At 45.0% G+C, this 22,562-nt stretch overlaps 1 protein-coding gene and 1 long non-coding RNA gene across 3 annotated transcripts; one reads left to right on the top strand and one right to left on the bottom strand.

The window, feature by feature from the left end:
• The first annotated feature begins 9,780 nt into the window (after positions 1 to 9,780).
• Positions 9,781 to 22,315, top strand: LOC115203487 (reticulocalbin-1). Its single transcript, XM_029768189.1, has 6 exons — positions 9,781 to 10,318; positions 11,465 to 11,658; positions 12,543 to 12,721; positions 18,797 to 18,857; positions 19,601 to 19,800; positions 20,859 to 22,315. Exons 1-6 carry the CDS (start codon positions 10,095 to 10,097, stop codon positions 20,964 to 20,966), a joined length of 966 nt encoding a protein of 321 aa, XP_029624049.1. The 5' UTR covers positions 9,781 to 10,094; the 3' UTR covers positions 20,967 to 22,315.
• Positions 16,370 to 16,870, bottom strand: LOC115203488 (uncharacterized). 2 transcript variants are annotated; one of them, XR_003880178.1, is made up of 3 exons: positions 16,798 to 16,870; positions 16,651 to 16,748; positions 16,370 to 16,462 (listed from the first exon to the last, which is right to left on the bottom strand). It is a non-coding gene; the product is annotated as an uncharacterized LOC115203488 (long non-coding RNA). The 2 variants fall into 2 exon arrangements; XR_003880179.1 differs by having other exon boundaries at positions 16,651 to 16,699.
• Positions 22,316 to 22,562: the final 247 nt, after the last annotated feature.

Raw genomic sequence — 22,562 nt, 5'->3', positions numbered from 1 at the left:
TTCGGAAGAAGGACGGGACCCTCCGGTTGTGTATAGATTACAGAGACCTGAACAGAAAGACACATCCCGACCGCCAGCCTATCCCTCGGGTCCAAGACATCATGGACAGTTTAGGTGGTAATTCCTGGTTCTCCCTCTTAGACCAGGGAAAAGCATATCACCAGGGGTTCAGCTCTGAAGAAAGCAGACCACTGACAGCATTTGTGACCCCATGGGGACTCTATGAGTGGATACGTATGCCATTCGGCCTCATGAACGCTCCTGCAGCTTTTCAGCGGTGTATGGAGGAGTGTTTGGAAGGGCTCCGGGATAACATCTGCATTCCTTATCTGGACGACACGCTAGTTTTCAGTAAAACATTCGACAGCCATGTGAATGATGTGCGAAAAGTTTTGCAGCGTCTCAGAGAGTATGGCATTAAACTCAAACCAAGCAAGTGTGATCTCTTTAAACCCCAGGTCCGTTATTTGGGCAGAATAGTGTCTGCAGAGGGCAGCCAAGTTGACCCAGACGATTTTGAAGCAGTAAGGGCATTGAAAGAAATTAGACCAGAGACTGTGGGCCAGCTCAGAAAAATGCTTGGTTTGCTCACTTACTACAGACAGTACATCAAAGACTTTTCTAGGAGGGCCAGCTGCCTGTATGACCTCCTGAAAGCAGATTCAGAGAAATTACCTCACCACCCACGGAAAACAAAAACAAAGAAAGCAAGTCATGTGGTGCCCTCAAACAAGCCAATCCTGTGGACTGAGCAGCATCAACAGGCACTTGAACAGCTGATTGAGTGTTTGCTTCACCCACCAGTCTTAGGTTTCCCTGATTTCACTCAGCCATTTGTTATACACACTGATGCGTCACACCAAGGCTTGGGAGCAGTTCTGTATCAAAAGCAAGATGGGAAGCTTAGAGTCATTGCTTATGGCTCTCGAACCTTAACAGCAGCTGAGAAGAACTATCACTACCACTCGGGCAAGCTAGAATTTCTAGCTCTGAAATGGGCAATCACTGATAAGTTCCGTGATTATTTGTACTATGCTCCAACCTTCACTGTATACAGCGATAACAACCCGCTCAGCTACATTCTGTCTACTGCAAAACTGAACGCAACCACTTCCAGGTGGGTTGCAGAATTGTCTGATTTCCACTTTACAATAAAGTACAGGCCAGGCAGAGAGAACGGCGATGCCGATGCTTTGTCAAGGATGCCACTGGATGTAGAGTCACTGATGGAAGAATGTTCTGAGGAGCTTCCACCAGACACCATTGCCGCCACGATACAAGCAGTTGAGGTACAGAAAGAGGCTGTTGTACCTTGGTCACTTTCAGCTGCATCTATGTCAGTATCAGCTGAAGGTGAGACAACCACTGCAACAATCAGCTCGATCCCAAAAGATGGGATAAGAGAAGCACAAGAATCTGATCCGGTCATCCGTCCTGTGCTCAATTTCAAACTGTCTGGTTCCAAACCGCCAGTTAAAGAGCAAAAGGAATGCAGTCCAAAGACAAAATGCCTATTCAGGGAATGGGACAAATTGACAATAGACAGTGATGGCATTCTGTACAGAATCACTACAGCCCGCAAGCAGTTAGTTCTACCAGAGCAGTACAAAGGTAAGGTGATGGAAGAGTTGCACAATAACATGGGACACCAAGGTACTGACCGCACTGTATCACTAGTACGTGACCGCTTCTTCTGGCTATATATGCAATCTGACATCGAGCACTATGTGACTAAAACTTGTTGCTGTGTCAAGCAGAAAAAGCCAGCCCATGAAACAAGAGCTCCTCTGACAAACATTGTGACAACACAGCCATTTGAACTGGTATGTATAGACTTCCTTCATCTCGACAGATGCAAAGGGGGATATGAGTACATCCTCGTGATTGTTGATCATTTTACACGTTTCACTCAAGCCTACGCCACCACATCAAAGTCAGGTAAAACTGCTGCAAATCTCATCTTCAATGACTTTGCCCTGAAGTTCGGGTTCCCGTCCCGCATCCACCATGACCAAGGGGGAGAATTTGAAAATCAGTTGTTCCATCAATTAAAGAAACTCAGTGGCATGGCGGGGTCCAGAACAACACCCTATCACCCGATGGGGAACGGTCAAGTGGAACGCATGAACAGAACAGTGTTGCAAATGTTAAAGACACTAACTGAGACACAAAAGTCAAATTGGAAGGAGTCTCTGAACAAACTGGTTTATGCCTATAACTGCACCCGTTGCGAAATGACTGGCTATTCACCATTTTATCTTCTGTTTGGGAGATCACCCAGGCTTCCAGTTGATATGCTCTTTGGATTGTGCACAGAGGCAGGTTCCAGTAACCAGCGAGACTACGTGGAGAACTGGAAACGAGGGATGGAAGAAGCATACGCCATTGCAAATGAAAATGCTCAGAAAGCCGCTGAAAGAAGTAAGAAGTACTATGACACTAAAGTTAGGAGTTCAGTGCTACAGCCTGGCGAGCGAGTTCTGATTAAAAACCTGACGCCAAGAGGAGGACCAGGAAAACTCCGTAACTATTGGGAAGATACAATTCACACAGTAGTGAGACAAATGGGTTCAGACCTGCCGATTTATGAATTGAGACCAGAAAAGGGTAGGGGCCGCTCCAGGGTCCTGCACAGAAACCTGCTCATGTCCTGTGACCACTTACCTTTTGAGACGCAACCAGAAATGACCAAAGATGACAAAAGTCAGAAAAAAAGGAGACATCAGCCTGAATCAGAGCCTCTAGATTCTGATGAAGACAGCGGTGATGAATATGACCTTCATCATGAGCCGCTACAGGTTCCCACATCTACAGTACCTGAGGGGAGGAATGCTGAACCAGCGAGAGAGTGGGAACACAGGCCCCCACCAGTGAAACAGACAGTTGCCGTGCCAGTCCCTGATACGCAACCAGCACGGCCTCTGGTTGAAAAGCGGCTGGAGGAGACAACAGTTAAAGACCGGCCTGCTGAGGAGATGAACTTGCCTGCTGAAAATTTGCCTGATGATCGTCCACCAAGTGCCTTTCCTTCATTAACTGCTGCTGCTGAACCTGAGGAACCAGCCTACCAGCTGCCACAAAGAGAGAGACACCCTCCAAGACGTATCACCTATGATCATCTTGGTATCCCTTCCTGCTACAGTATCCAGCCACAGCCACAGTTGTTCCCTGTCTACTCTGCACCAGGAATGGTTCCATGGCTGCCATCACTACAGCAATGTTACTTTCAGCCACCTTACATGTATGGGCTTCAGCAAACATGAGGCTACAGAGTTGACATGTTTGACCATGGACTACTGACTGATTTCAGACTGTCACAAGAGACAATTTGCAGACTATGCATATAGATCATTAAAATTGATGGACTGTTGATCAATAGTATGAGAAAAGACTGCTTAAGGACTGTTTATACAGCTGGTCAACAGATATGGACTGTGGAAATAACTTGTTAGTTATATTTGAACTGTGACCCTTGACCTCTGCTCAAGTACTACCTTACAGAAGAGGATTTCCTAGGTCCAGTGCATACAGACTGTTGAAGAAGACAATGTTGGTAATGTTGGGACAACATTTATTTTGTCGGGGAGAGTGTGACAGGTTAAAGGAAATACTCATAGCCTGTTATACATTAAAAAGTATTAGTAAGTTCATAGTATGTGAGGATCTTAAAACATCTAAGGTTAAAAAGATCATGCATTCTGTATTAGTTGATAGAGATTGATAACATTCATATAATTGTGTTAAAGTTAAAATCCATCAAGTGTACAAAGGGTAAGAATTGTAAAAGGAATGTGTAAACGTTATATTGATTACTTTATATTGTGGTGCCTAATTGAAGGGGAAAAGTGTTAATCTGTGATCTACTAAATGCTCTTTAATCCATGAGCCTGAGATCGATTGCTCTGGTCTCCACCCAAGTTCGCGGGGAAATCGCGGTCTTTTCCTCATTACAGTAAACGTTCTCATTGAGGAAACAATACCGTATCACTCTCGTGATTATTTCTCCCCTTTTTCAGGGGCGTAACACTTGCTTAATGTTTGGATAATGTAGATGCTTGCTTAATGTTTGAATAATGTAGATGCTTGCTTAATGTTTGGATAATGTAGATGCTTGCTTAATGTTTGGATAATGTAGATGTTTGCTTGTCTCCTTATGAGTGTTAATAGACAGATGACAGGTAAATGAATGGGTGGTCTCCACTATGTATAACAACACTTACTCTTCTTTAAATGGTCTTCATAATGACCCATTATAAAGTGCAGATAAATTGCCACATGTATTGAAACCACTAAAACATGGTCCTACGGTTTTGCCCACATGTCAATCTATTGCTTGAAGTGGTGCGCGCTCACGTACACACACACACGAACACACACCCTTCCCCGGCCTCAATTTCCCCGTTAACATGCTTCTCCAGACATTATTTCCCGTGTTGTTGACCCCCATTCAAAACCTATCTAATAGACGCTAGCTGTCCACGTGCTGTAACATTGATTAACACCATCTATGCATCACGGAGCGCAGAAGCCAGTCGAAGGTGCGACTGACTGCCAGACCAACTCTGTTTAAATTTGGCTTAGGTTGCTCCTTGAACTATGCAGCGCTAATCTGCACTTTGACGTATGGCTGCTCCACTATAAATTGCTGGCTTAATTAAAAGCGGGACCGATCTGTCATCTAATTACAGGGAGAAAAAGGTTATTGCTTCGATGCAATTTTCCAAATGCGATTCCTTAACAGTTATTAAAGGGCCCGGCGTCGTTTATTGTTTCAGATTCTTCACTATGGAAATGGCCCTGGTGACAGCCGTAATGACTGGGGGGGGCTTCATCTCTATAGCGGCCCGTTTCCCGGTCGTTTGTCTCTGGTAAGTGGAGCAGACAAGAATGTGGAAATGTCAAGGGAGGGATACCATGATTGCCTCCGCTTTACAGTCATCATTAAAGGAGAGCAAAGGTTTATTTTCTCTGCTGCGGCAGCCTTGAGAAGTTTATTAATCGATCTGGAATGGTTGGGGCAGTGTGTTGTTAGGAGGCTACTATAGGAAAGCTCAGGAGAGAGAGAGAGGGAGGGAATGTGGGGGGGACCTCATAGTGAGAGGGTGGAGATGGTCACAATGAGAAAGTGGGGATGGTCACAGTAAGAGAGTGGGGATGGTCACAATGAGAGAGTGGGGATGGTCACAATGAGAGAGTGGGGATGGTCACAGTAAGAGAGTGGGGATGGTCACAGTAAGAGAGTGGGGATGGTCACAGTAAGAGAGTGGGGATGGTCACAGTCAGAGAGTGGGGATGGTCACAGTAAGAGAGTGGGGATGGTCACAGTGAGCGAGTGGGGATGGTCACAGGGAGCGAGTGGGGATGGTCACAGGGAGCGAGTGGGGATGGTCACAGGGAGCGAGTGGGGATGGTCACAGGGAGAGAGTGGGGATGGTCACAGGGAGAGAGTGGGGATGGTCACAGGGAGAGAGTGGGGATGGTCACAGGGAGCGAGTGGGGATGGTCACAGGGAGCGAGTGGGGATGGTCACAGGGAGCGAGTGGGGATGGTCACAGGGAGCGAGTGGGGATGGTCACAGGGAGCGAGTGGGGATGGTCACAGGGAGCGAGTGGGGATGGTCACAGGGAGCGAGTGGGGATGGTCACAGGGAGAGAGTGGGGATGGTTTTCCCTAGACTGTTCAGTCAGATCACATTCCTCTTTTGTAAGGTTTTGTCGCCTCTCCACTCCAGAGTTGGCTCTAGCAGGAAAAGTTAGTCAAACTCTTTTCCCTGAGATGAATAACTTTGTCTGTAGCTCAGTGGGCCATTGCAGTTTTGTGTCACTTATATGATTTGGGTTTGATAGCCAGATGGTTATAGACTGGGTGTCAGTTACATGAAATGGCCTTCATACCTTTGTATATACATGGTAACTACAGTGTAACTACAGTTTGGGTAGACATTAAATCTACTTTCAAGAAAAGGAAACCAGCATCCACTACCACTGAAGTCCTTTGGGCCTGGAAAATGAACCCCAGACTTACAATAATAATCAAATTAAACATGTATTTAACCTTTATTTAACTGGGCAAGTCTTAACAACAAATTCTTATTTACAATGACAGCCTACCGCGGCCAAACCCTAACCTGGACGACCATTGGGCCAATTATGCGCTGCCCTATGGGACTCCCAATCACAGCCTGTTGTGATACAGCCTGGAATTGAACCAAGGTCTGTAGTGACGCCTCTAGCACTGAGATGCAGTGCCTTAGACCGCTGCGCCACTCGGGAGCCAAAATGATCCTAACCAGCTGTCCCCTGGGTCTGGGAGAGCTTTCTCCGTCCAGACACACACAGGGATGATGAAGAGCTAGGCTATGGGCCATGGGGCAAGGATAGGGAACCGCAAACTGGATTACTGCTGGACACTAATGTCCTGTGTCTCACAGCATAGCGCTTGTTAATCACATTAACCAAAGGCCTTCTGCTGTGTGTGTGTGTGTGTGAGAGAGAGAGAGTGAGAGTATGTCATGGTTAGCTGAACACCCACTCCTTCTCCAAATGTGAAATATTCATGTTGAAAGCCACCCATCCCTCCCTCATCCCTCCCTCCCTCATCCCTCCCTCACCATCCCTCCCTCCCTCCATCCATCCATCCATCCATCCATCCATCCATCCATCCATCCCTCCCTCCCTCCCTCCCTCCCTCCCTCCCCATCCCTCCCTCCCTCCCTCCTCCATCCCTCCCTCCCTCCCCCATCCCTCCCTCTCTTCCTCTTGGACCTGAATGTACAGAAGTGTTCAGCCATGATTGTTGCGGGGTAATTGTTACTTCCTCATTACAGTTTCCTCAGAGCTATATGTTCACGTCCATGCCAGTTCTGGAGAGATCGGTGATGTCTGGGGTTGTAGTATAATGAATTCAATTTCAAAATAGGGGTTTTAATTGAACTTATTGAAGTTGATTTGAATTAGATTGATGGATTAAATTGTCCATCTCCCCCTCTCTTTCTCTCACTCTCCCTCCATCTCCCTCTCACTCTCTCTCTCACACTCACTCTCTCTCTCTCTCTCTCTCTCTCTCATTCTCTCTCTCTCATTCTCTCTCTCTCAATCTCTCTCTCTCTCTCTCATTCTCTCTCTCTCAATCTCTCTCACTCACTCACTCACTCACTCACTCACACTCACTCACTCACTCACTCACTCACTCACACTCTCTCTCTCTCTCTAGTGTGGTCGTACATTTAGCAGGAGGTTAGGAAGTACAGTACAGCTCAGTTTCCACCTCACTTTGTGGGCAGTGTGCACATAGGCAGACCTGGCTCTGAAGAGAAGACAGGCTATCTTAATAGCAAGGCTATGCTCACTGAGTCTGTACAATCATTTTGTTAATTTTGTGTCAGTCACAGTGGTCAGGTATCTGCCACTGTGTACTCTCTAAGGCCAGATAGCATTCCAATTTGCTCTGGTTGATTCTTTACGGTGTGTCAGTGTTCTTGCTCATCATTTGGTTGGGTCTGATTGTGTTGCTGTCCTGGGGTTCTGTGGGGTCTGTGTTTGTGAACAGAGCCCCATGACCAGCTGGCTGAGGGGACTCTTCTCTAGGTTCATCTCTCTGAGGGCTTTGTGGTGGAATGTGTGGGCATCTCTTCTTTTAGGTGGTTGTAGAATCGAACAGCTCTTGTCTGGATGTTGATAACTCCCAGGTATAGTCCTCGTTCTGCTCTGCATACATTGTTTGGGGTTTTGCACTGAACACAAAGTCTATTTTTGCAGAATTCTGCAGCCTGAGCTGGATGTTGGTCCCATTTTGGGAATTGTTGGTTGGTGAGTGAACCCCAGACCTCACAATCATAGAGGGCAATGGGCTCTGTAACTGATTTATCCAGATCCTAATTGTGATGTTTAGTCCGAGGTAGGTATTGTTCTTTGTGTGCTCTAGGGCAACGTTGTCTAGATAGAATGTGTCTTTGTTGTCCTGACTGCTGGACCTTTTTTGGAACTCCATTATTTTCATCTGAGATTCAGTATTAGGGCTCTCTCTCTCACTCTCTCTCACACTCTCTCTCACACTCTCACTCTCCCTCCATCTCACTCTCCCTCCATCTCCCTCCCTCTCTCTCACTCGCCCTCTCCCTCTCTCTCTCACTCTCCCTCTCTCCCTCACTCTCTCTCTCACTCTCCCTCCATCTCCCTCTCACACACTCTCCCTCCATCTCCCTCTCACACACTCTCCCTCCATCTCCCTCTTGCTCTCTCTCTCGCTCTCTCTCACTCTCCATCTACCGCTCTCTCTCGCTCTTTCCCTCATCTCCCCTCTTTCTCTCTCTCTCTTTTTTCTCGCTCTCTTTTTTCTCTCTCTTTTTTCTCTCTCTCTCTCTCTCTCTCTCTCTCTCTCTCTCTCCACTTTATCTCCACTTTATCTCCACTTTATCTCCACTTTATCTCCACTTTATCTCCACTTTGGAGACAAAAACAAAAGAACAACATAGAATACCATAACACAGTACAGCCATAAACTGTGTTAGTCTATAATATGTTTGTTATGTGAATGTATATGTCATAACAATTTAATCCATCAATCTAATTCAATTCAACTTCAATAAGTTCAATTAAAACCCCTATTTTGAAATTGAATTCATTATACTACAACCCCAGACATCACCGATCTCTCCAGAACTGGCATGGACGTGAACATATAGCTCTGAGGAAACTGTAATGAGGAAGTAACAATTACCCCGCAACAATCATGGCTGAACACTTCTGTACATTCAGGTCTAAGAGGAAGAGAGGGAGAGAGGGAGGGAGAGAGAGTGTGAGAGAGGGAGAGAGGGAGGGAGGGAGGAAGAGAGAGATCTTACTGGGAGAAAACACATCTGTGTATCATATCTCGCTACGACACTCTGATTCAAATTGACCGGGCAAGACTAATTTAAATACATTAACTATTCATGAATGAAATAAAAAGGCCAGTTAGCCCCAGGGTCCTTTATAATAAAACACTGGGATGTACAGTTTATGCAAAAAAGCTAAGTTCCATGTGTTGGGCTTATTATGCTAATGCTGAATGACAAAATAAATGTTCTCCTCCCTACAAATGGAGATTAGGGAGGACGCTGTCAGCAAGTTGTTTCCAGGGTACACAGACTCTCCTATTGCATGTTAAAACATATTGAAATACAAAAAGTATGAAAAAGAATGTATTTTCTCACTCCTGTAAGTCACTCTGGATAAGTGTCTGCTAAATGACTGAAATGTGAAATAATAATAATATGATGCTATTTGTCCTATCTATGTCTCAGTGCCTGTCATGATAATAACCATGAGCTGTTGTAATGCTGTCTTCAGCTAAAGACCGGGCCCCTACAAGTGTCAAATATGATGGGTATGGTATTCTGCTTTGTGGACTTCTGCTGTTTGTGCATTTGTTATGTTAAATCAATAGTCTAATATATTCTGAAAACACACACACACACACACACACACACACACACAGATACAATTGAATTCAATTGAAAATTGAGAGAGTGAGAGAGAACACAAACATACCCATATCAGTAAAACAGGGAGACAACAAAGTGATTAAGGAGGGGCACAACTATTTTTGGCAGCCCCTCAAAAAATGCGTGAGAGTTCTACGGCAGTGTTTACGTGTCATCTTGCAACGTGGCGCCCATAGTCATGTCGTGTTACAGACAGCCCGTGGACCAATGGCAGAGACACTAACAATGAGTGAGGCTGACCCAGCGCTGAAAGCGAATATGTGAATGGTTGTACGTGAAGTAGGAAGCAACCTTGCTAGGTTGAGCTCTGTGGTGTCCCGTGGTAACCAGCCGGGCACGTTTGAAACGAAAATACGACCTGGGGCGGGCTGTACTGGTCTGAAGTGACCCGTGTAATGTATTTAAATGCACATAGACTTTAGTGCAAGACTTGATGCTTGGATGTCGCGTTTCAGCAACATTGTTGCGCTCCTCAAAGTAAGAAAGTAGCCAGCTTGCGCTGTTGTTTCATTTCCTCTCAGCAGACTTGTAACAAATTGGCTACATTTGTAGCAGCGGGCTAAATACGGCTCACTCCGCAACAGCTGATCTGTCCTCAAACACCCTACTGATGGACGTGTACAGCTACGTGTGCGTCCTGCTCCTCTGCTCTTGTGTAGTGCTCGGTAAACCGACGCTAAGAAAAGAGCGCGTCCACCACGACCCGTTAGAACTCATTAAGCAAGCCAACGAAGACAACCAGAGCTTCCAATTCGATCATGAGGCCTTTCTGGGAAAGGAGGACGCTACTACCTTCGACCAGCTTACCCCGGAGGAGAGCAAAGACAGACTTGGGTAAGGTTCCCCTGATAAGACTAGAGATACACGTGATACAATGCAGGGTCACTAAAGTTCAAAAGTAGTTGAAAGACGACAGTTTATTCGGTTCTCCTCAGTTCCATGATTGTCTGATAACGCTTGACGTTGGTGTCATTGCGTCGCGAGGGTCTATATCTGGAGAGCAGGCGATGGTGACGCAACCAACCTCTTGTGCGTAATGTGGGCTATTGTCACACATCTCCAAAGATATGGGTCTTCTTAGTGGGTCACAATAGTCGCATATTCCTGTTAATGTAGTTCGTGTTCTCTTGGCTTTGGGTTATTAAAATTTCACAACTCGCCCAAGTGGTGCCTGAGACATTTGCATGGCAGCAGACCCGCATGATATAACGGTGCATTATTACGCTTTTAAATGTAGAGCGAGTGCTATTCGCTCGCACACATTCCCCGGTCATATTATAATTGCAGAGTGTAGTTCTTAATTATGGATAATGCATTAAAGAAGCAAGAGGAAGTTTTGTGGTGTTGAGAGAGTTGGATAAAGTTGAGATCCACGGACAGAATGTTGTTCGGGGGTTTTAAATGTGTGTTGGAACGTGTTAACTGCGCTGTCTCGGTGTGCTCTTTCATAGAGAGACCTGTCCTGCTTCCTGTGCTTCCGTTTCATCTTTACCACTGCTCAGATGACATGTTGGCTCTATGTTACACACGTTGGCTGAGATGGGCGTAGGTTGTGTGGTTGGGCTTCTCCCAGAGAATTCCCTTTCCTGAATGGCGTTGAGTGGGAGGACCCTCTTAACATCACAACGTGGCAACCAAGATAGATATAAATCCGTTTACTCTAGTTGGTGGAAAACTAACTTCCTAAATAGAACAGACTCAATATTATTTAGGCACAAGTTCCTCCCAAAGCAAACATGTAACTCAATAGGTTTTTATTCTCTCATGGCTGGCTGACAGTATGTATAAACTGATAGTGTTGTGTTGCTAGAATAACTGCTTACTTATGTCACTGAAGACATCAACTCATGTCTCTGTTTCTTTTTCTAAAGGAAATATATAGCCCGTTATATTAAACTGCATCTATGTATGGCTATGCATTATAATGAAAGGAAATGAATGATAGACTATAGTACTGTTTGTGTCCTCTGTATCCCACAGTAAGATAGTGGACCGGATAGACAGTGATGGAGATGGCTATGTCACCATCGCTGAACTGAAGGCCTGGATCAAGCGGGTGCAGAAGCGTTACGTCTACGAGAACGTGGCCAAGGTGTGGACGGATTACGACCTCAACAAAGACAACAAGATCTCGTGGGATGAGTACAAGCAGGCTACCTATGGCTACTACCTATGTAAGATATGATATGACCTGCTTATGACATGTTCTGTCAGATATGGTATGACCTGCTTATGACATGTTCTGTCAGATATGATATGACCTGCTTATGACATGTTCTGTCAGATATGGTATGACCTGCTTATGACATGTTCTGTCAGATATGATATGACCTGCTTATGACATGTTCTGTCAGATATGTTATGACCTGCTGATGACATGTTCTGTCAGATATGTTATGACCTGCTGATGACATGTTCTGTCAGATATGATATGACCTGCTTATGACATGTTCTGTCAGATATGGTATGACCTGCTTATGACATGTTCTGTCAGATATGATATGACCTGCTTATGACATGTTCTGTCAGATATGATATGACTGAGGATTCAAGCAAATCCTCACCTCTCTCCTCTCTGGTTGTCCGACCCATGGCCCCTCTCTCCTCTCTGCTTGACCGACCCATGGCCCCTCTCTCCTCTCTGCTTGGCCGACCCATGGCCCCTCTCTCCTCTCTGTTTGGCCGACCCATGGCCCCTCTCTCCTCTCTGCTTGGCCGACCCATGGCCCCTCTCTCCTCTCTGTTTGGCCGACCCATGGCCCCTCTCTCCTCTCTGCTTGGCCGACCCATGGCCCCTCTCTCCTCTCTGCTTGGCCGACCCATGGCCCCTCTCTCCTCTCTGCTTGGCCGACCCATGGCCCCTCTCTCCTCTCTGCTTGGCCGACCCATGGCCCCTCTCTCCTCTCTCATGTCTGATAGCTAACAATATCACACCTTCCATCCAGATTCATGACCTACCTAGTTATTTAAGCCAGATTCATGACCTACCTAGTTATTTAAGCCAGCAGCTCTACTACAGTTGTTTGAACACCAACCAGTTGTTTGTCTTTCCTCCAAGCTAACCCAGAGGAGTTTGAAGAGGCCACAGACCAGTTCAGCTTTAAGAAGATGCTGCCCAGGGACGAGAGGAGATTTCAAACAGCTGATCTGGATGGAGACCTGGCAGCTGATAGAGAAGAGTTCACCTCCTTCCTCCACCCAGAGGAGTTTGACCACATGAAGGACATCGTGGTCCTGGTTAGTGTTCCATTCTGCACTGAAATGTCTAGTGTTGGCCTGGATGTTGGCCTGGATGCCAGCCTGTTATTGCTGAGTTAGCAGAAATGAGTTGGCTAATGCAGAAACTCTCACTTGGGTTATGGTAGTGTAGCAGTAGATAGACAAACCGCAAACTCCACAGCAGCCTAGAAAACTGATTTGAGAACCTCTGATAACTTCTTCTGGATTAAGTTTAAGTGAAACGTAGTAAATCAGGGGTGTATTTGAGAAGCAGCTTTAAAACCTGAGTTATGTGAAGAGTTTAAAGCTGTATTGAAAACTCCTCATCGTACTCTATAGATGACTTGACTGGCTTTCCGAAAATGTTTTGTAATTCTTGGAACAGATGAGAGTTTGTGTGAAATGTGTTTCTGTCTGATGATGTCCCACTAGGAGTGCTCTGGTTCAGATCCCGCTCTCTAATGACACTTTACTCAGCCTGGAAAAAATGTGTAGATTTTTTGGAACAGGTCTAGTGGGACAAACCGACCCATGCCACTTAAATATAAAACTGACAGCGCTGAACAGTCGCATGGCAAACATGGAGAAACTAATGCACTAGGCTTCTGTCTTCATAAAAACTGTAATACCCATTTGACTGAGTTAATTATTGATGGTTCATTTTTCAGAAAAGTTTCTGGGTTGCTGCTTGGGCAGTGTTGTCTTCATTGATTGTGGTGATCACACCTTGTGGTGTAGTCAATAGGAGCAGTCATTCAGAGGAAGACCCATGACGTTAAGTCACATCCATGTTGTTATTATTGGGTAATTTGAGGTGCCTCCTCCCTACCATAGTGGGCCCATAACCCCTATAACACTCAAGTGTTGTAGAGGAGATGAACCCCTATACTACTGGTGTTGTAGAGGAGATGAACCCCTATACTACTGGTGTTGTAGAGGAGATGGACCCCTATACTACTGGTGTTGTGGAGGAGATGAACCCCTATACTACTGGTGTTGTGGAGGAGATGAACCCCTATACTACTGGTGTTGTGGAGGAGATGAACCCCTATACTACTGGTGATGTGGAGGAGATGAACCCCTATACTCGGGTGTTGTGGAGGAGATGAACCCCTATACTACTGGTGTTGTGGAGGAGATGGACCCCTATACTACTGGTGTTGTGGAGGAGATGGACCCCTATACTACTGGTGTTGTGGAGAAGATGAACCCCTATACTACTGGTGATGTGGAGGAGATGAACCCCTATACTCGGGTGTTGTGGAGGAGATGAACCCCTATACTACTGGTGTTGTGGAGGAGATGGACCCCTATACTACTGGTGTTGTGGAGGAGATGGACCCCTATACTACTGGTGTTGTGGAGAAGATGGACCCCTATACTACTGGTGTTGTGGAGGAGGTGAACCCCTATACTACTGGTGTTGTGGAGGAGGTGAACCCCTATACTACTGGTGTTGTAGAGGAGATGGACCCCTATACTACTGGTGTTGTGGAGGAGATGGACCCCTATACTACTGGTGTTGTGGAGAAGATGGACCCCTATACTACTGGTGTTGTAGAGGAGATGAACCCCTATACTACTGGTGTTGTAGAGGAGATGAACCCCTATACTACTGGTGTTGTGGAGGAGATGAACCCCTATACTACTGGTGTTGTGGAGGAGATGAACCCCTATACTACTGGTGTTGTGGAGGAGATGAACCCCTATACTACTGGTGTTGTAGAGGAGATGAACCCCTATACTACTGGTGTTGTGGAGGAGATGAACCCCTATACTACTGGTGTTGTGGAGGAGATGAACCCCTATACTACTGGTGTTGTGGAGGAGATGAACCCCTATACTACTGGTGTTGTGGAGGAGATGGACCCCTATACTACTGGTGTTGTGGAGGAGATGGACCCCTATACTACTGGTGTTGTGGAGGAGATGGACCCTATACTACTGGTGTTGTAGAGGAGATGAACCCCTATACTACTGGTGTTGTAGAGGAGATGAACCCCTATACTACTGGTGTTGTGGAGGAGATGAACCCCTATACTACTGGTGTTGTGGAGGAGATGAACCCCTATACTACTGGTGTTGTAGAGGAGATGAACCCCTATACTACTGGTGTTGTGGAGGAGGTGAACCCCTATACTACTGGTGTTGTGGAGGAGGTGAACCCCTATACTACTGGTGTTGTAGAGGAGATGGACCCCTATACTACTGGTGTTGTGGAGGAGGTGAACCCCTATACTACTGGTGTTGTAGAGGAGATGAACCCCTATACTACTGGTGTTGTAGAGGAGATGGACCCCTATACTACTGGTGTTGTAGAGGAGATGAACCCCTATACTACTGGTGTTGTGGAGGAGATGAACCCCTATACTACTGGTGTTGTAGAGGAGATGAACCCCTATACTACTGGTGTTGTGGAGGAGATGGACCCCTATACTACTGGTGTTGTGGAGGAGATGAACCCCTATACTACTGGTGTTGTGGAGGAGATGAACCCCTATACTACTGGTGTTGTAGAGGAGATGAACCCCTATACTACTGGTGTTGTAGAGGAGATGAACCCCTATACTACTGGTGTTGTAGAGGAGATGAACCCCTATACTACTGGTGTTGTAGAGGAGATGAACCCCTATACTACTGGTGTTGTAGAGGAGATGAACCCCTATACTACTGGTGTTGTGGAGGAGATGAACCCCTATACTACTGGTGTTGTGGAGGAGATGAACCCCTATACTACTGGTGTTGTGGAGGAGATGAACCCCTATACTACTGGTGTTGTAGAGGAGATGAACCCCTATACTACTGGTGTTGTAGAGGAGATGAACCCCTATACTACTGGTGTTGTAGAGGAGATGAACCCCTATACTACTGGTGTTGTAGAGGAGATGAACCCCTATACTACTGGTGTTGTAGAGGAGATGAACCCCTATACTACTGGTGTTGTAGAGGAGATGAACCCCTATACTACTGGTGTTGTGGAGGAGATGAACCCCTATACTACTGGTGTTGTGGAGGAGATGAACCCCTATACTACTGGTGTTGTGGAGGAGATGAACCCCTATACTACTGGTGTTGTGGAGGAGATGAACCCCTATACTACTGGTGTTGTAGAGGAGATGAACCCCTATACTACTGGTGTTGTAGAGGAGATATCCTGGATGAGTCCTGCTATGGAGAGGTCTATATTCATTATGTTCTATATTTTTAATAACACATGTTGTTTATTATTAGTCATCCACTCCCCAGGGTAAGTGGTCTTTAATCTTTCAGTAGGCTTCAGCAGGGGCATTTATAACCTGCTTGAAACATGGTGTGTTTTTGTGTGAAGCTATGTTGGCTGGTAAGGGGGGTGACTGCATTTTGAGGTAGTGATGACATACTGCTCTAAATAACAACTGCTAAAGTTACAACCTTAAGCCTCGTTCACATTACCCATAAACACTCTTGGCTTGCTTGACTTGCTATAAAGTTAGAGAAACAAGTTGAGGAAAAAGTAACAAAACATGTTTTATCACCTGAAACAATATATTTATCCTGTCTTGAATAAAATGTCATATTTTGCAATATCCCAAAATAAATGCTATCTCTGAGGAGAGAGGGTGTCCTCCATCTTGCCTTACAAAACACTACACTGGTCCGTTCAGTAGCGGGGAAAGACTCGGTGAAGATGACGTACGGAGTAATGAAATGCATCATGATGTAAACGGGGCATTTGGGAGGCAGTCATGACATATCCTCTCTCTTAACAACTGCTATAACCTTAGAGACAGTCATGACATCCTCTCTCTTAACAACTGCTATAACCTTAGAGAAACAGTCATGACATATCCTCTCTCTTAACAACTGCTATAACCTTAGAGACAGTCATGACATATCCTCTCTCTTAACAACTGCTATAACCTTAGAGACAGTCATGACATATCCTCTCTCTTAACAACTGCTATAACCTTAGAGAAACAGTCATGACATATCCTCTCTCTTAACAACTGCTATAACCTTAGAGAAACAGTCATGACATATCCTCTCTCTTAACAACTGCTATAACCTTAGAGAGGCAGTCATGACATATCCTCTCTCTTAACAACTGCTACAACCTTAGAGAAACAGTCATAAGTTAAATCCCAAACGAGGGAACACAACGATTGTGCAGTGTTGACAAGATGAGTTGAGGCTCTGTAACCATACCTAAGAGACTGTATAGGGATGACACACAACTTTAACATCATCTACATCATACAATGCATTCAGAAAGTATTCAGACCTCTACGTTTTCCACATTTTGTTACGTTACAGCCTTATTCTAAAATGGATTCAATAAAAAAGGTTCCTCATCAATCTATACCTAATAAACCATAATGACAAAGCAAAAATAGGTTTTTAGAAATTTTAGCAAATGTATATTAAAAAAAACAAAAAACAGATTCCTTATTTACGTAAGCATTCAGAACCTTTGCTATAAGACTTGAAATTGAGCTCAGGTGCATCCTGTTTCCATTGATCATCCTTGAGATGTTTCTACAACTTGAATGGAGTCCACCTGGGGTAAATTCAATTGATTTGAACATGATTTGGAAAGGCGCGCACACACACGTCTATATAAGGTCCCACAGTTGACAGTGCATATCAGAGCAAAAACCAAGCCATGAGGTGGAAGGAATTGCCCGTAGCGCTCCGAGACAGGATTGTGTCGAGGTACAGATCTGGGGAAGGGTACCAAAAAATGTCAGCAGCATTGAAGATCCCCAAGAACACAGTGTCCTCCATCATTCTTAAATGGAAGAAGTTTGGAACCACTAAGACTCTTCCTAGAGCTGGCCACCCAGCCAAAATGAGCAATCAGGGGAGAATGGCCTTGGTCAGGGAGGTGACCAAGAACCCAATGGTCACTCTGACAGAGCTCCAAAGTTCCTCTTTGGAGATGGGAGAACCTTCCAGAAGGACTACCATCTCTGCAGCACTCCACCAACGGAAGCCACTCCTCAGTAAAAGGCACATGACAGCCTGCTTGGAGATTGAACTCTTTGGCCTGAATGCCAAGTGTCACGTCTGGAGGAATCCTGGTACCATCCCTACGGTGAAGCTCGGTGGTGGCAGCATCATGCTGTGGGGATGTTTTTCAGCGGCAGGGACTGGGAGACTAGCCAGGATCGAAGGAAAGATGAACGGAGCAAAATACAGAGAGATTCTTGACGAAAACCTGCTCCAGAGCGGACCTCACTGGGTCGAGGGTTCACCTTCCAACAGGACAACGATCCGAAGCACACAGCCAAGACAACACAGGAGTTGCTTTGGGACAAGTCTCAATGTTCTTGAGTGGCCCAGCCAGAGCCCGGACTTGAACCCGATCGAACATCTCTTGAGAGACCTGAAAATAGCTGTGCAGCGACGCTCCCCATCCAACCTGACAGAGCTTGAGAGGATCTGCAGAGAAGAGTGGGAGAAACTCCCCAAATACAGGTGTGCCAAGCTTGTAGCGTCATACCCAAGAAGACTTGAGGCTGTAATCGCTGCCAAAGGTGCTTCAACCAAGTACTGAGTAAATGGTCTGAATACTTATGTAAATGTAATATTTCTGTTATTTTTTTGTTTCGTTTTTTTTATACATTTGCTAAAATTTCTAAAAACTTGTTTTTGGTTTGTCATTATGGGTTATTGCGTGTAGATTGGTTGTGGGGGGGAAACAACTATTTAGTCCATTTTAGAATAAGGCTGTAAAGTAACAATGTGGAAAAAGTCAAGGGGTCTGAATACTTTCCTAATGCACTGTATCTACAATCCATTCCTCCAGATAAACAGATGGTTAGATATATCTAAAATTACACAAGTAAAGCAACCATAGATTGCTCTTAAAGAAGTGGCTAAAATCTCATCTCTGAAAACCGACATCGTCTCCAATCCAGGCAGTTAGCTGATCATCAGCAGTGGCTCTGTAATCGTAGTGTCTCTCTGCCAGCCCATCTGTAAGCAGAGCCCCGTACCTCGACTCATACTGCCTGGGGCTGTGTGTTTTATCTTTTATTACTGTCAGTAGTGAGAGTCCCACTGCTGTTGACCTCTGTGTCCCCCTTTTATGACATCATTGCCTGTGTGCAGGAGACCCTGGAGGACATTGATAAGAATGGAGACGGACATGTGGACGAGGATGAGTATATTGGTGAGTTGGGGAGGCATGACTGGGGTTGACACTGCATCAGAAGACTAACCCTTCATGAACACCGGTTACAGGTCATTTTCACTCACTTCATTATTTTGTTTTCTTCATTTTTCTCTCTCCTTTTTCAGCGGAATTTCCTTTTTTTTTACACACGAGGACAGGTCTACCCTCATTTTAATGCAAAACTATTTTTAACCAATTTGTAATTATTTTCTCCACAAACTATATCATGTTCTTATGGTATATTGGAAGTGTTTACAAGGTTTGGTGTTAGTATCCTCCTGGGTCTTCTAGTCTAGAGGAAGAGTTCCTAACACAAGATGTAGGCAACCCCATGAGCTCTGTGACCTGATTAGGAATCAAAGGCCTGTTTGTTGGTTGCTTTGGGAAAGCTCTGCTATGACGCTGCAGTCTGCTGACTTAGTCTCCGTCTGCCTATTCTAGGATTTCACTGTTTATTTTTGGTTGCGTTTTTGAAGGAATATCCACTTAGAAACTGCTTAGAAACATTACATAGCTTGCTTGGTAACCATTAGTTCTATAGAGTTTTGATTACAGGTCCTTATAGTAAATGGCTTATACAGGGAATGCAAATGAGCACATGAACGAACAATGATTTACAACATTTTTACTAATGGTTAACAAACTATTTAGTTACGGTTTATAAGCATACTTTTAAACAAAGTGTTCGCTTTTTGACCTTCTTTGAGTATGTCATCCTATATGTTCCTGTGTCATTGCAGCGGACATGTTTTCCCATGAGGAGGGCGGTCCAGAACCAGACTGGGTCAGAACGGAGCGGGACCAGTTCTCTGACTTCAGGGACCTGAACAAGGACGGAAAGATGGACGTGGCAGAGATTCGCCACTGGATCCTGCCCCAGGACTACGATCACGCCATGGCAGAGGCCCGACACCTGGTCTACGAATCAGACCAGGACAAGGTACTGATCCTATAACCTAGTCTACGAATCAGACCAGGACAAGGTACTGATCCTATAACCTAGTCTACGAATCAGACCAGGACAAGGTACTGATCCTATAACCTAGTCTACGAATCAGACCAGGACAGGGTACTGATCCTATATCCTAGTCTACGAATCAGACCAGGACAAGGTACTGATCCTATAACCTAGTCTACGAATCAGACCAGGACAAGGTACTGATCCTATAACCTAGTCTACGAGTCAAACCAGGACAGAGTACTGATCCTATAACCTAGTCTACGAATCAGACCAGGACAAGGTACTGATCCTATAACCTAGTCTACGAGTCAAACCAGGACAGGGTACTGATCCTATAACCTAGTCTACAAATCAGACCAGGACAAGGTACTGATCCTATAACCTAGTCTACGAGTCAGACCAGGACAGGGTACTGATCCTATAACCTAGTCTACGAATCAGACCAGGACAGGGTACTGATCCTATAACCTAGTCTACGAATCAGACCAGGACAGGGTACTGATCCTATAACCTAGTCTACGAGTCAGACCAGGACAAGGTACTGATCCTATAACCTAGTCTACGAATCAGACCAGGACAAGGTACTGATCCTATAACCTAGTCTACGAGCCAGACCAGGACAGGGTACTGATCCTATATCCTAGTCTACGAGTCAGACCAGGACAAGGTACTGATCCTATAACCTAGTCTACGAGTCAGACCAGGACAGGGTACTGATCCTATAACCTAGTCTACGAGTCAGACCAGGACAGGGTACTGATCCTATAACCTAGTCTACGAGTCAGACCAGGACAGGGTACTGATCCTATGTCCTAGTCTACGAGTCAGACCAATATGATTCCCAACGATTGTTTAAGTTTTCACTCCTCTTTACCAATTTTCTGGCTGGTAATATTATGTAGGATAAAGAGCCTGAGTTCATACTTTTTTATCATGTCTTAGCTGTCAAAATGGAGGAATTGAAATTCAAGTGTTAGTCTATAAGATATCCTACTACTAAAGAACTATGTAAACCTGACTGGGTTCTCTCTCCTCAGGACACAATGCTGACCAAGGAGGAGATCCTGGAGAACTGGAACATGTTTGTAGGAAGTCAGGCCACCAACTATGGAGAAGACCTGACCAAGAACCATGATGAACTCTGAGCAGTTTACTGTAGTGTAGTTGTGTTTGTGGCAGGTCGGTCGGACCTCAACTGAGCATCGTCAACCTCGACCACAAACTTGTCTGGTCCTCAGCCTTATCCTGCTAAATGTCACCAGTTGAACACAAACATAGTTCCAACACTGCAGTACCCCCCCCCCCCCCCCGCCCCCGAGGGGAGGGGCCAAGGAATGGTCTGTTCCTACCAATGACGGACGAGGTCCTCCTGAGCGGCTGGACCGGGTTTGGTCCTGTTTCTGACATTTAGGAACAGAGATTGACCACACCCAACCTCTGTGCGACTGCCGTTGACGTTCCTTATCAGCCAGACTCTCATCTGGCTTAGCTCCCTTTTACATCTCTATACACAGCCATCATCACATGACCATCTTTGACCGTTTGATCATTTCCCTTATATTGTCTTTTCTTTAAGCCTTACATGATTTTAGCGGAGATGAGAACATAGGGTTGATCGTCAGGAATATTTGATTTGATTGTGGTTCCAATGTGAAAACAAAGCACAGCCTAGAATACGTACTCAAATTCTATTTATTTAGTCATTTAACTTGGAGGCGAAGAAGCCTGGGAGGTATAATAGTTAGACAGAGGTCAATGGGTGTTTATGAAGGCTGCCTACTTGTTTAACTTGTCAGATATCACTACACACTTTGTTTTTATACAGTGGACACAGATGTTGTTTTGCTGGCCAGTAAAGACTATTTTATAAATGACATATTTTTTCAAGTGCTCTTGGATTTTGCGAGCTTTCTGTTGTAAAATGTTTTAGGATCTCTTACTAACACCCATCTTAATGATATGCTCTTTGCACGCATCTTTTCCCAATACAGTCTGTGAAAACATTCATTTTATTTACTTTTGCTTTGTTCGCTTGTTTGTTTTTATACACTTAAGGCCTGCCTGTGTAAAAATGTAATATGAGTTACATGCAAAATAACCAGGCTATTGTCATGATGAAAATGTAATTTTTGCCTTTTCATTGTTATGGAAATGGGAGTTTTAGAGTGATGTAAAATGACTTGAAACGCAGGAGAAGAGGGGTTACAGAGTACTGTATGTGTGTCCTCCGTTACCTCAAAGCTGCTTCTCATATTCACACTATTGTTCACGTTGTAAGATAGGACTTCCTGTTAGATCACTTCCTCTTGTACCATGCCAAATGTACTCCCTTGTGTATATTAATGTTTTAGAAAAAGAAACACATTTTACCATTCTTGTCTAGTTTGTAATTCTATGATGACCCACATCTTTTTTTCAATGTACCTTTTTTTTCTCTGTATAAGAAGTTAAGCCAAGGTTTTTCTCAAATTAAATTAATTTATAAAGCCCTTCTTACATCAGCTGGTATCTCAAAGTGCTGTACAGAAACCCAGCCTAAAACCCCAAACAGCAAGCAATGCAGGTGTAGAAGCACGGTGACTAGGAAAAACTCCCTAGAAAGGCCGAAACCTAGAGAGGAACCAGGCTATGAGGGGTGGCCAGTCCTCTTCTGGCTGTGCCGGGTGGAGATTATAACAGAACATGGCCAAGATGTTCAAATGTTCATAAATGACCAGCATGGTCAAATAATAATCACAGTA

The sequence above is a fragment of the Salmo trutta genome, chromosome 12 (assembly GCF_901001165.1).
Source record: "Salmo trutta chromosome 12, fSalTru1.1, whole genome shotgun sequence".
NCBI lineage: Eukaryota > Metazoa > Chordata > Actinopteri > Salmoniformes > Salmonidae > Salmo > Salmo trutta.
The sequence above is the reverse complement of the archived record's forward strand: the minus strand, read 5'-3'. Positions and strand labels throughout refer to the sequence as shown.